Below are 14,164 nucleotides of genomic sequence, written 5' to 3' on the forward strand. Positions count from 1 at the left end.
AAAATAACGCAAATCAAATGCATGCAACCAGTGCCAGTCCAGAGAAACAAATTCGAGATAGCCGCAATTGGATTTGGCTTTTCCTCTGATTGGCCGAAAATGTGGCGTGAAGTTTTTAAGCCTGCCATCGCAAACGCAGAATTACTTTCGAACACCCTCTACGCGAGGAGGCTACAGATCTCGATTTCTCACTTTATTTTCTCTGTTGTAGTCCAAGACTAGCTAGTATTGAACGAATTCGAACGTTTTGTAAAATCACTTCTAGTCTGAAGAGTCAGTTCGTATAAATTAATGTAAATATCTTTAATCCCACGAACATCAGTCCACAAATTGTACAAAAAAAACCAGATTCTTTAATTATGTGTCAAGTCGCTATCCAACAGTCCAATTTCAAAACAGCTCAGTTAACCGTTAGGAAAAGTAACAGAAATAAATGAAACCATCCTGTTTCCGATGAAAAAAGACCACCGGCGCGTTTGATTGACCGTATTCCGGAATAGGAATACATGGAATAGAAGTTAGAAATCCTTCGTTTTTGCGGAGATTCATATTAATATTATCAAACATCTGCTAAAATGCTATTTTAAACATAGCTTTATTGTCCTTGTTTCTGCAAAACGCCACACATAGTGTTTTAAATCATCACTCCACGTATTCTTATTCCGGAATAGGGTCAATCGAACGCGCCCCAAGTTTGTAAAAACCTGCGTCCAAGTCAATGTACCACAGTAGTCACGCCGCCCACACAAACATTGGAAAAGAGAAAAAAAAAAACAATTAAGGACATGGAAAGTTTTGATTTTATTGGAAAAAAAAATTAGCATAGTCACGATCTTCACATTGTTTTATAACAAATTAGTCAGGAAATAACCACTACTGTTTAGGTACAATAAAGGTTCAAAAACTATTTTATTCTGTGTTAATTATAAGGCGCAGTCTCCAAACGCTCAGCGGCAGAACATCCCCACTAGTTACCGGAAGCACTCGGATTTTTTCCAAGTACCACAAGTCACCAGTGAAAAAATACAGCTCATCAATATTTAACTCTTCTTGGTCTTATCAACGTGCACACAATCTAGTTATTATGGGCATCAGCATAATTGAGCTAAATGTTTTTTACTGGCACGCCCGCTAATGCTACCTGTAGGATATGCTGTAGTCTTTCGCTAACTTTTGGTGTGTCAGCACAATCCAGAAGTTTAATCCTTTCGTCTAATCGACTATTGATCGCTTTGAGTGTTTTAGTGATTTGCTCCATTTCATGGTTAAAAATTGCTGACTCTTTCTTGCGCCTTTCTTGGTCCCTCAGCAGCTGCCGATAAACCGTCTCTCTCTTTTGTCCAACACGCTTTTTGAGTCTTGGGTTTTTGGTTAACTTTTCGTGATCTGAGCGCAACTTTTCTATTGCTTCGTTTCGATTTTTGGGCGTTACGTTTTTATTTCTCGATTTCGCTGAAAGCCGTGGCAACTTGCTTTTCTTCGAGACCTGTTTTTCATTTGTTGACGTCGGCTTAACGTCAATACGGCTTCGATTAAGTGACAAATCTTCGTTCATCAGACCGGTATGAGAATTCCGACGCAGTGGAACGTCAAAGAACAGAGAGTCGCTTTTGGCAGCTGGGCTGGGCGGCTCTGTGTACGAGGAAGCTGTGCAAATACCATGAACAGTCAGAAAATTACTCGAAAGCGAAGAGGCCGGACAATTTACAAGCTGTACATCAAGCAAAGGGGAGCTTTTCTCTTCAGATATTGCCGCAATGAATGGTTTTCCTTCGCTAGTCAAACTTTCATGGGGAACTTCAACCAAACTGTTTCGCTCTAGTTGAGGCTCGTTAGGGGTGCGAATATACTTCCCATAGTTTTTTATAACACTTTCTGCCAAAGACAGGCGGCGGTTTAGAATTTTGGAATGGGCGTCTTGAGACGGTAGAGTGTAATGCTTTTCCGTGTTAAGACCACTTCCTAGAGTAGTCGGCGGCGCTGACAACCGACGTGCAGACGATGAAGAATCATTGTTATGGCTTGGTGAAAGGTTATCGTTTCTATTTCCAGAATCAATCGCGACAGTAGTTCTACGATTTGCATTATTTGCAGTTTTTAAAAATACAAATGTTTCTTCGTCTTCATCTGAATCTTCGTCATCGCTTGCTTTTTCCTCGACACTGAATTGACCAGCGATCTTTTTTTTCTTCATAAAGCTTGGCATTTCTTCGTCATAATAATAAGACCCTTGTTTTGCCAGTCTTTCGCGAAGTCTTTCCCATGCAGTTGAAGGTTGATCAGACTGATTGTGAAACTGCTGCCGAACCAAGCTTCGTACATACGAACTGCTCCTCGAGAAATTTCCCACATGAGTCATGGATACTCTTTCGTTTTTCCAGTCACTCGATGGTTTACTCTTGTCACCCATCTTCTACTGAAGAATTTGCAAGAAGTTTCTCTCGTTCAACTTTGTTTCCCACAGAAATGTTTGGCGTTGTCAGGGCAAACTATTTTAAACATGTTTATCGGCAGCTTTGGTGCAATATAGACGCCATGCAGCGAGAGTAGTGCGTTTTTGCCATCAGGTTTCCAATTAGTGCTCTAACACTGATTTATCTTTTTTGTTGTATTAACCACAAAAAAAAAAACTATCTTCCATTGTAAAAAAAAGAAAAGTGTTATCAATTAACATGGGTACATCTATTTTAAATTTCGACAACGTAATTGTCTCGATATATGCAGTTCTTGAGAATGGAAAGTCTATCTATCCGTCGCCTTACAAATTCTCAGAACGACTCTTTTCAGATTTTCCCTGTAAATCTTCTCAAGGGAAGAACCGATCCAAAAGAACAAACAATCCCTTGACACAAGTATCACCAGTCCACGTGACATTCATCAGACAGTATGTCACATAGACCACATGTTTGGTTGGTTCTGCACTTTTATCAGCACTTGTATGTGTTGATTATTGATGTTTGTTTCCACTGAATATCATTCATGGGTTGAATGTTGAATAAAGTTAAAAAAATAAAATTCAAGCGAAAGACCAAAAATGTTTGTCGTACCACACGTAATCTTTTCAAGTGCTGTTTAAGCTCTGGCTCGTTTTCGCAAAACCCAAGAGTGGTGCGTTAACAGAGAGCAAGATTTGTGAAAACAAGCGATTCGAGTGAATACCTTAGAAAAGCACTCTTTCGCAAAATTCCTAGGAAAAAAACATTTTCGTAGTTAAACATGTGAATCAGTCAATTTTTCAAGTTGAGAAAAACTGAGAACTCTCAGTATATTTATGCACTTAACAACATCACTAATCAGCTCCAATATTATTGACAACCTGGGTTCATCAAAAACAATTTTCTCGAAAAATTTCGAGTCGTTTAATATTTGATGAAAACAGTACCACTTCATTCTTCTGTAATTGCAAGGTTGACATAATAACCTAGCCAGGAATTTGTACTCTATGAGATCTGCACGGAAATTTCGAGCGATTTGAGACAATAAAAATCGATTGAATAGAATCCTAACACGAGTATCAGAAAGATGTCATATTCGAGTTGCAAGAGGCAAGGTCGTCTGGAACTCTCTAAGATCAATGGGGTAGATTCCGGTGATCTGTGCGATGCAATGGCTAACGAGTCCATGAATGTTGTATCTGATGAATTATCATTAAAAATTGACCACCTTAATCCACTTCAAATAGACCATATTAGTATTCTCGGTATTGGACTGGAACTAGCTTGAAAGGGAGGCTAATGCGGGGGAATCTTTTCAAATGCAAATGCTTTTTAATATATTCCCCCGCATTAGCCTCCATTGCAAGCTAGTTCCAGTCCAATACTGAGAATACGAATATGGTCTATTGAGCCTTAACAGGCCACTTTCGAAAATACCATAATACTCTTTGTCCCTCCATATTTTGCATAAGCAAAAGCATGTTTTTGTTTCCCTTGGGACCATTGTAAATGTCAAGAGGTAGGCTTTTGTACATTATGCTTTTGTTTCCCCACTAAAATGCTCCACCTTAATGCTCCAATTCTCCCACTGAAATGCTCGGTCGTCCCAAAAAGAGTCACTAAAATGCTCGGGTAATGCTCATTATACAAACGGTTTTTAAAATTAATTTCAACATTTTTAACATGGTGTTAACTGTTAACACTTACAAAAACGTACAAGTGTTGCAAGTAACAAAAACTTATACAAGTTCATAAATACAGCCAAAAAAGCACAATCCTCGAAATCATCTACGAGGCTAAGAACAGAGTAGTTGACTATCCCTAGAAAGTCGAATTTCAGTCTTCATTTTCTCTAAGAAAAATAATTTCTTTTTTAGTTTCTCGAAAAAAAAAAGTTTTTTCGGGAAAATGCCACTAAAATGCTCGAATAATGCTCAATGCTTTTGCCTCACTAAAATGCTCGAAAAAATGCTAGCATAATCTACAAAAGCCTACCAAGAGGTAAAGGTACACCTTGCTTATCGTCGGAAGCCGACGGTGTGCTCATTTTACCCCCTTCTTTCGATCAGTGCCCAGTTTAAGGATACGTAAAGCTACCTGAAGCTACACAGAATGGAAAGAAGTCGAAGCAAGGATGTCAGGTCACTAGGGATCGAGCTAGGGATCTCTCGCACAGAAGGCCGAGCACTAACCAACTGTGCAATACTTACTCCTTATGGAAACTGGGAACAATGCTTATGCAAAATTTTGAGGGACAAACAAACAGTATTATGGTATTTCCCTAAAAAGGCCTATTTGAAATGGTTTTCCTTCCATTACATTAAGTGTTCAGTGTAGTTCCTCGTAGTTACATTGCTTTGTTACGCTTCCATTTAGTAGATATAGCGTCAAGCAAACTATATTTTCTCTTTCGTTATTTTCCTTGTCTCAGAATAACATTTCTCAGAACCATTTCTCAGAATTCTTTTCTTATCCTGGTCATTTCCTGGCTGTTGAAAACCATGACTCTTGACTCACAGATGTGGTGAGGGTTAGCACATTGCGCTGTGCATTTACAAGGACGACTGAACAAACGGTATTTCACAAAGAACGTTAATTCCAACGGCACATTGTGTGAGTATGGTATCTGAAAGAAAAGTCAGATAGCTTGTTTCAATACAAGGCAACTGAGCCATAAACTTTGAGTTGCCATAACCTTACAAATACAAATAACTTCATTTGGGCTCCCGTAGGGGGATCTTCCAATCTAACAATGTTAAATTAATCGACACTAGTCTACTACTTACAATAAATAATAACCTACTGAGGTAAAAAAACAACTATGCTTAATATAAGAATTGGTTAAATTAACCTATCAGTCACTACTGAGATGACTTCTCAGATTACGTTAAAAAACACTCAAACTAGAGAGATTGCAACACTCTAGTGGAAACGAATTCCACGTGTCTGCGCCACGATACTGAAACGACTTTTTGGGCCAGCGTTGTGCAGCACTTAGGAAGATTAAGATTGTGTGTGTTCCTAGTGTTACAGCTATGAACCTGGGACCTCTTCTGAAACACATTCACTAAAATGTAGTAGGTGCCTGATTATTCATACATTTGAACATCTGAACGGCGTCTCAAAGTCTAAAAGAGTAGGTGATTTCTGTGTTTAAATTTCTTCTTTCCGGATAACAAACGAGTTGCAAAGTTCTGAACATGTTGAAGTTTAGAAATGTTAGATTTACTAGTACCTGACCAACGGATGAACAATAACACAACTTAGTAAAAGCGAGTGCCTTTATAACAGTCAAAAGAATAGATTTATCAAACAAGTGACGAATTCTGCTGATCACTGCTAGTTTGCCTATCACTTCACTTGCCAAAGTGCTGGTGTGCTCATTAAATCTACTAACACACCAAGGTCTTTCACTGAGTCAACAACAGGAAGTTCCTTTCCTAAAAATGTTAAAGGCGGGATAGATGTTTGCGCCAGCATTCTGTTGGAGCCAAACACACAGAACTTTGTTTTATCAGGGTTAAGAAGGAGTCGGTTTTCGCAACACCAGGAAGCAACTCGTTTCAAATCCTGTCGAAGATCTTCAAGTCCTCTACGCACATCCTTATTAGAAATGAGATGTAAAGCTTTGAATCCTCTACTAAAGATTCGACGCTACAAATGTAGTAGACTGATGGTAAGTCATTGATGTACAGGTTAAAAACGCAAGGGCCCAAGAACGGACCCCTGTGGTGCACTATGGCTAACCGTAAGAGAACTCGAGAGGGAGCTATGGATTCGCACGCGTTGAGTTCTGTCAGACAGGTAACTTTGAAACCAAGTTAAAGCTGGGTTGGATACATTGAAGTTACGCAGTTTCGCAAAAAGTATCTGATGATCAATACGGTCAAAGGCCTTGCTAAGGTCCAACATCAGCACAGTGGTCACATTTCCCACATCGATAGTCTTTTTTACAATGACTGCAAAATTCTGGCACCCTCATTGGCTAATTTTTATTGTCAATAAGCGGACAGACACATGAATTTATAATTTATGCGATAATGACGCGATATTGCTCACGTCAGATTGAAGAAGAAGAAGAAGAAGAAGAAGAAGAAGAAGAAGAAGAAGAAAATTCAATGAAAATCAACGTAAAGCTGAGAGAAAAAGAGCGAGAGACAAAACATTTTCTTACTATATGCCTCGCTGCCTCACATATTTTCTAAAACGAAGAAGGCCTGAAACCGTTTGAAATTCCGTGTTGACAGAGATTCTGACATATTTCCACAATCACATTTATAGGCTTTGTGTGTGCAATGGATGTCCAGTTGTGAGCTGCTTTGTTTGACTGTGAAATTGCAGTCGAGTAAGCCAATTTAAGGACGTTTGCGCTAATTGCTTGCGCGCAACTTTTACTGCGCAGGTAACGCGACTGTTATTTATCAAGCATTAGTTAAGATCTTTGTCGACAAAAACGCCGGGGAAAAATTTCCAGGTCGGCTAAAGAATGGCGCATTTATTTCCAATTCATCATGAAACGTTAAAGAGAAAGGACCAGGAAGCTGGAAAAGGTCGCTAATCGAGTAGTGACTGAAAGTTTTGTAAACTCGAGGAAGGTTAGTTTTAGTCAGCGTCGTTGCGTAAATTTAATGGGGTTCCTTTTTAAAAATGTTTTTATTACGTTACGAACTTTTTGGTTCAAAATGAATGCATGTTTTTGAATTTCTTTTTCTTTACTTTCATGAAAATAGAACAGAATTATCTTCTAATCCACTTGAATAGTGCGATCTACGAGGAAACAGCCAGAGATCATATTTCACAAAAACCAAACTCCAGAAAATAAGAAAGACGGCAATGGAGAGATATGATACAAAACACTAACCAAATAAAGATAACGCCTGCTTGAAACTTCGTTGCTATGCTTGCGAAAGTTTTTTTTACAAAAACCTTTCATCGATCGAGCCTGTCTTGGGTTCCAGTCCTTCCCCGACAGGTCACGCAAAATCGTGACAAACTAAATTTTCCAAGAGCTTGGCAACATCACATCGATTTTACTCGTTTAGATCATCGTTGACCCCCATTTTTTTAAGACATAAATCACTTTCTCTTCTTACAATCTACAAAATATAATGAAATGTAAGAAGTTGTCTCTTTTAAAATTTTTCTTTCCGCGTGTACTGAGTTCCGGAAGTGGTTACAACGGGTAGGGCTTGCGAAAAAGTCCGTTGAGGATTACCTCTATTGTTTACGACATCCCCAGTGGCATGCAATTATCTAAAAAACCCACTCCTATATTTCTATGCACAGAAACCTTTACTCTAACATATTATTTTTATGATTTTCGACGGATGAGAAGATGAGACTACATCTCGTTATAATGACCTATCTATCGAAATTAGGGCATTTTCCCTTGCCTTTTTCTCCGAAACAAAGTGTTTTTACCGAATTACGCGAGAAGCTTTCGAAACTAGATCAACCGGAAAAATGTTGTTATGTAGCAAAAGCTACTGAGTATTACTGAATACTTGAACCTACTTGTTTGTCCGGGCTATAATCTTCAAGTAAAGTGACTTCAAATTGCTCGATTTTGCAAAGAAATGTAAGAAAATTGGACCGTTGCAGTCATCACCTTACACTCAGTGTCGGGCTCCAGATACAGTTTTACATCATTTATACGGTAAATACTACAACTTCTACTACCCAACTTTTTTTCTCCTTAAAATATGCCATATTATAGTTTTCTGTGTACCTATTACGAGTAAATAAAACCATTAAAAATGGAGGGTCAACGTGCTCGTTTCTTCGCAAAACGACGATAAATGGTGGCAAACGGGCAATTTTCCGCGAAACGACTGGGGCGAGTTCCAAAACAACACCTTCTTAACCAAGAAGAGTTATCATGATTTGCACTTAAAAGCTCTTGAACAGCAAAAGCGGCCTTTGGTGCCTCTCTTCAGATGGTCGGCGTGAAACGCCGCGAACTCCGAAGCCGCAATGTGATGCGTAGTATGAGACGCGCGGTGCAAAACAAGGGAATCACCTTAAATGAAAGCATGAAATTAAGGTAAAGAAATGTAGATTAACTCAAATACTTAGGGAATACTTAGTATAACATAACGATGCTTTTCTTATTGCATGACACACATCTCAGTTAATGAGCAGTTCTTACTTGTAATCGTTACTCAAAATATTAAACTTCAATACCATCAAAGCAAGCACTTTGATAGGTTTCTAGTCGCGTCCGCAAGATTTCAGTTATTAAAAAGCTACACCACGTAAAATTAAGAACATCTTTAAGAACGTTTTCAGTCTCAGCTCCAAAATTAGACGTTTTTATACAAAAAAAGGGGCTTGGCTAAGTCTATATATTATAGATGACTGGTGAAAATATCCCTAACGTTTTAGGGGAATAGCGTTTCCTATTTGCGCTCTGATGACTTGAGAGCATGTTGTTGGTTGTTAGATACTCCACAAACTGTTCATACGCAAATCTTCCAGAACCTTGTACATCACAGGCAACAGAGAGATGGGGTGATTATTACTAGGAACCTCGTGGTTCCCTTCCTTTGTATGCGCAACCACTTCCGCTTATTTCCAGTCCCTCGGAAAACATGCGCTCGAGAAAGAAATGTGAAACATGTCCGTGAGACGACAGGTAGAATGGACGTGAGACACGCCTTAATAACTCTCATGCGGACCTTATCGTACTGGGGACCTTGTATTGTTGCATTTTCATAATGGTATTTTTTTACGCGTTTCTATTTCACGCAATCAAACGGGAACGGTACATCCATATTCCTGTGGTACTCTGTGGTAAGGTTAGAAGGGGCTGTAGGTGGTAGTCTGTGGTACACTGCCAACTGCTGAGCTTTTCTTACAGCGTTTTTGCCAACAGATATGAAAAATTCATAAATTTAGTGGCAACCACCGTACAATTCTGAGAATACACGAGAGCGGAGTTACCGCACGGGTTTAAACAGTGGCGGACGGTCTTCCAGATGGATGTTTTGTTACCCTTGGTCATGTTAATTTCATTCCTGATTGACTGGATTTCTGACGACTTTACCTTTGATTTAACCTCTTGCCTTAAAGCCTCATAGGACCCCCAGTCACGAGAATTACAAGTTTCGTGTGCAAGTTTTTGTAAGTTGTCACGCTCGCGCATCAAATCTTTGATCTCTGGCGTGATCACTTTAGATTTCTGATGTTTAGGTTTAAACGTTTTTATATGCGCATGCTCGTCTAACACTTCCAATGAGATCATTAAAACAAGACACCTGGTCGTAAACGTGATCATATTGGCATATTCTCACAAGAAGCCTCTGCATTTAAATTCTCATAACCTTGATCATCCATGTGACACATTACCCAATAAGCTAAGCATTTCCCGTGAATGCAGAGCGGTATTTCTTGGCTTTCCTATGAATACCGAGGGGTATTTCATAAAACGTACTGCCCAATCAGATCGCTCAAATTTTGAATGCAGCCAATGAAATCCAAAATATTTTGAATATATAACTAGCTTGGAAACGAGCGGCAAAGAGCCAGCGCGTTGGCTTCTTCGTCTTGGTTAGCGTAATTTTTGGCTCGTGAAATATTCACCCGTACTCCATAGAAAACCATTAAATAACCAGCATTTATCTCTTACCCTTTGTTTTAAAGTTCCTTGATGCAGGGGGTATCGCATGACCTTCTTGTGTATATTTTTTTCTTGTATCTTCGATGTGGTCTAATAATAATAATAGAGGATTAATATAAGATTTTCTCGCAATTTCTGCAATTACCATTTTCATTGCAAGTACAGCACAATGTACCCCGATTTTCACTTCACGTACATTGTAGGAGGGCTTCCTTGCTTCGTCAGGTTCTTTCTTATCATACAACTTAAGATTGAGACTCAAGTTCTTTGCTACATCTTCGTTCGTTACTACGCCTTCCATAAACATCCCGACGTTGCAGTCTTATTTTTTACTGCCGCCATTCATATTTGCGGGGTCAGTTGGCGGACTGTTCAAAACAGAAAGCAATAAAGTGGATAGAACCTCGCCAATCACAAAGCGGGATATGGCCTTTTAACCCGATCCCCTGCAGTGATTGGCGACAGTGAACGACACCATTTACGCTGCATTGACTTTGCTATGGCAAGGACTCAGTTTGAGGTTTTCCCATAGTCACCTTAATATACTTAAAGGTCGTAATAAAGTGTAAATGCACAAACTGCAACCCTTATTCATTTACATGACAATTTATAAGGGAGCAGGGATGGTGCAGTGGTGAGAGTACTCACCTCCCATCAATGTCGCTCGGGTTCGATTCCCGGACTTGGCGTCACATGTCGGCAGAGTTTGTAGGTTCTCTATTCTGTTCTGAGAGGTTTTTGTCCGGGTACTCCGGTTATCCCCTCTCCTCAAAAAACCAACCGACAATTTGATATGAGTTGACTTGATTTGATTTCTTCTGTACAGCGGCACGAATAAGTACAGTTGTACCTCGGTGCTAACTACACTTCGCACTTAAAGTGCTACTATGACCCTAACATCAATTGTTGTTGATTTCAAAACTATGTTAACTAAACAGTAAGTGACCCAAGTTTTAAGCCTTGATTTCAAAATAGCACGTCCTGTTTCAGTATTTTAACTGGAATTTCCTATTTAATGCTCCGCCATTTCTAACTTTAAAATCTTGAGAGAGTTGGATCGAGGAGAAAATGGCGTCAAAGACTGGATAGTTTAAGAATGCAATGCGTGTGTACGCGGCTGAATTAATATGCAGCACGGGAATTTCGAGGTTTCAGACTTTTAAACTCGTGTTTTGCATATATAATAACCTGCGTTTACACGCTGAAATTTTAAGCTAGAGAGTAAATGACGGCACTTTTCCCTAGATCCAACCCTCTGAGGTCCAATCGGTGAGCTTGGAATGTGAACAATGGAGGACCGTGAAATCCAAAACTTACACTCAATGTAAACAATCTTTGGATAAAAATTAAAGCTCAAAATTCCGCCGGGCAAGTGTTACGCAATCAAAAATCTGAAGAAAAAAAGGAAGTGATTTTTTGATCATAGTAGCACTTTAAAGAAAGTTCATTATCCGTATTTATCACAGACTTATGAGGAGCTGGGTAATGAAATGGGTGATGTTTGCCCTTGGTTTTACGCTACCGATGGAAAACCTGAAACAAATCTGACAGGATCTTCACAGTTGTATGTCTCTCACTCACTTCACGAGTTTCCTTGCTTCAACAATATTCCTTCTCTGAAGACTCTTGAATCTATCTCTGAACAAATTTCCTTCTTGCTATAAAGAAAAAGTAATACACTGCAAACTCAAGAACCTAACGAGTATAGACATTATCAAAATATGTGCATTTACGCAAGCGCCTAAAATGCGGAGATCTTCAATTATTATTCATTTATGTTTTTGTTTTCAGATATTTTTATAACTACATGTACAGTAGTCTGCTTGTACGATCAGTCCAGCCGGCTGATTCCTATAAATTACATGTAGCCTATTTTCTCCGTGCTCTTTATCCCTCATTTCGCCGTTTTTCGTCACCATTATTCAGCTTGTTTTCTCGTGCTCGTGATTTCTCTTAGTTTCTTCCACAGCTCGTCAATATAATTTCGTCTTTTTAGTCGGGCTCTTTCTAGCTATTTTTCTCTCGTTGTTCCTCAGTGAACTTTCGAATGTTTTCAAGTGCTCTCCGTCGCTCTCTTTCACGTCGAGAATTGCCTACTCATCGCCTGCTTACTTTTTTCTCTCTCTTCGTTGTAGGGCATAAAACTGTAAATACCGTTTGTTTTTTTGGTTGCCTTCAAAATTTTTGCGTTTTACTAAAACGCAGTGTCAAATACAGTACAATGGCCATGCAACTTCCCTAAAAAAAATGCGGGTTTCAGCAGTGTGACATTTCGCGTATTGGCTTACATGAAAGTCAAACGTATTGAAGTACGGACGGACGGTCGGACGATGACGTCACATCTAAAACCGCCAAAACACTTTGAAAATATATGTCTGTATCGCATTTCACGGGTTATTGAATGACTGATAAATTAGGCAAGGTAATAATTATTCACTTATGCTGAATCAACCACAAACCTTGAGGGTGCGAAGATTTCCAGTAATCTCTTCACTTAATTTAAGTTCAATATTTGGTGCTTCATATCTGAGGTTAAATTAAGATATCTTTTCGCAAAGTTCAAAATTTTAAGCTCTTAGTTACATGCAAGGTTCGTTGATGCAATGGAACTATAGAACTGTTGATTAAACACTGCAGTCCACACACGATAGAGAATAAATATGAAAATGTATTTCAACTGTTGAGATGATCCGTAATATTGAATCTCTTTATTTAGGCAAAAATGAAATGACAGCAGCACTATTACGTGTAATGTAGTTTTACTTGTTTTTTTTTTAACTTTCACCTAACCCCCACCCACCATTGACGAGTAATTGTCTGGCGTTAGACATAGAAAAATCAGAAAGTGTCAATCTCAGATGGCGAAGGCTAAATAAGTGGGCCTACATGTAGATGTTGTTAATCCATTCACCCATAAAGCGCCCCCCAATTGAAGAATAAAACCGTCTAGCGTTAGACAGAGTAAACTACCACTCTCAGGAGGAAAAGGATTAATATTATTTTTTTCTTTCGTGGTATCCTTGACATCTGTTTTCCTTAATGGTGGTTCTCGTGACGTTAGAGCAAGTTATCTGAGCCTACCTCCATTACCCTTGTAGCTAAACCATGTACTGTATTAGTGGTGGCAAAGCATACTAGCACGTAACATCATAAGCGTGCAATCTGCGTGTTTTTGATTATCGTAAATTTTTAACGTAAAAACCCTTTAAGTTATGATGATTATTAAAGTGCTGTTGCAGTTGTGAGGAACTTATTGTTGCATTTAACAACGCTTTTCAGCTCACCAGGTAATTTCCTTCTTTCCGCCCATTTCCTTTGGTCAATGATGCATCAATTTTCCTCCCACCCCCATCCCCCTCACCCCGCCACCCCCCCAAGAAAAAATATATGTACAAAATACGGAAGGATACCGATGTCTACTCAGCCTTTTGGGTTTTGTGTCTAACTCCTTTTTCCTCTCTTGTTTCTTTCGCCTTCTTTCATCCACTTTCTGTTCAGCCATTCTTATTTCTTTTTTAAAGGTTTTTAATCTGTTTTAGAGAAAAATGATAACTGCAATTAGGACTGCAGGTGACAAGCATCACCACATGAACTGTACCTTGCAAGACAGTTAAACAAGGGGCTATTTCAAATACAGTATTATGTGGTTTGTATCCAGATTGGTGAATGGTTATTAGAGTAACAGCGGTTGAAAGAGTCGTTATCACAGAATTAGTTTTGATTGGCCATTTTCCCTTAATAAAAAATAATGTTAAGTAATGCCACCTTAAAATCAAGATAAAATTAATACATGAACGTGTACCTTCTTCTTCAAGGGAAACAAAGCAAAAATGATTGTATGAATCATACATGTACCTAAAGATCTCATTCTGCCTAATTTTCTCTTTCTTTGCAGTTTCAAATCTCTTTTCCTGCAAAGGAAACAGACAATGCCTGCCATCAATATTAGTTGCCTTCCTAGTCCCAGTTGTACATATATATATATAGATGTATATATAACGTTTAGAAGAAAGACAACTTCACAGCGTAGCGACTTCAAGTTTCATGTTTAGACAATCATCAGGCTACGGACCATACATTTGCATTCATTTGCATTCCTACTCATTTAAAG

The 14,164-nt window shown here is 38.9% G+C and overlaps 1 protein-coding gene across 1 annotated transcript in view; it reads right to left on the minus strand.

Moving 5' to 3' along the window:
• Positions 1-1,097: 1,097 nt before the first annotated feature.
• Positions 1,098-14,164, minus strand: part of LOC137978490 (ribosome biogenesis protein NOP53-like) — a 47,731-nt gene continuing 34,664 nt past the window's right edge. Inside the window, exons 8-13 of the mRNA XM_068825445.1 lie at positions 13,909-13,964; positions 13,464-13,583; positions 12,513-12,579; positions 11,635-11,711; positions 10,063-10,143; positions 1,098-5,061 (exon numbers count right to left, since the gene is read on the minus strand). Coding sequence (XP_068681546.1) covers positions 10,071-10,143; positions 11,635-11,711; positions 12,513-12,579; positions 13,464-13,583; positions 13,909-13,964 — 393 coding nt within the window. The 3' untranslated portion in view covers positions 1,098-5,061; positions 10,063-10,070. The remainder of the gene's footprint in view (positions 5,062-10,062; positions 10,144-11,634; positions 11,712-12,512; positions 12,580-13,463; positions 13,584-13,908; positions 13,965-14,164) is intronic.

This window comes from Montipora foliosa, chromosome 12 (assembly GCF_036669935.1).
Source record: "Montipora foliosa isolate CH-2021 chromosome 12, ASM3666993v2, whole genome shotgun sequence".
In the NCBI taxonomy this organism is placed as follows: Eukaryota; Metazoa; Cnidaria; class Anthozoa; order Scleractinia; family Acroporidae; genus Montipora; species Montipora foliosa.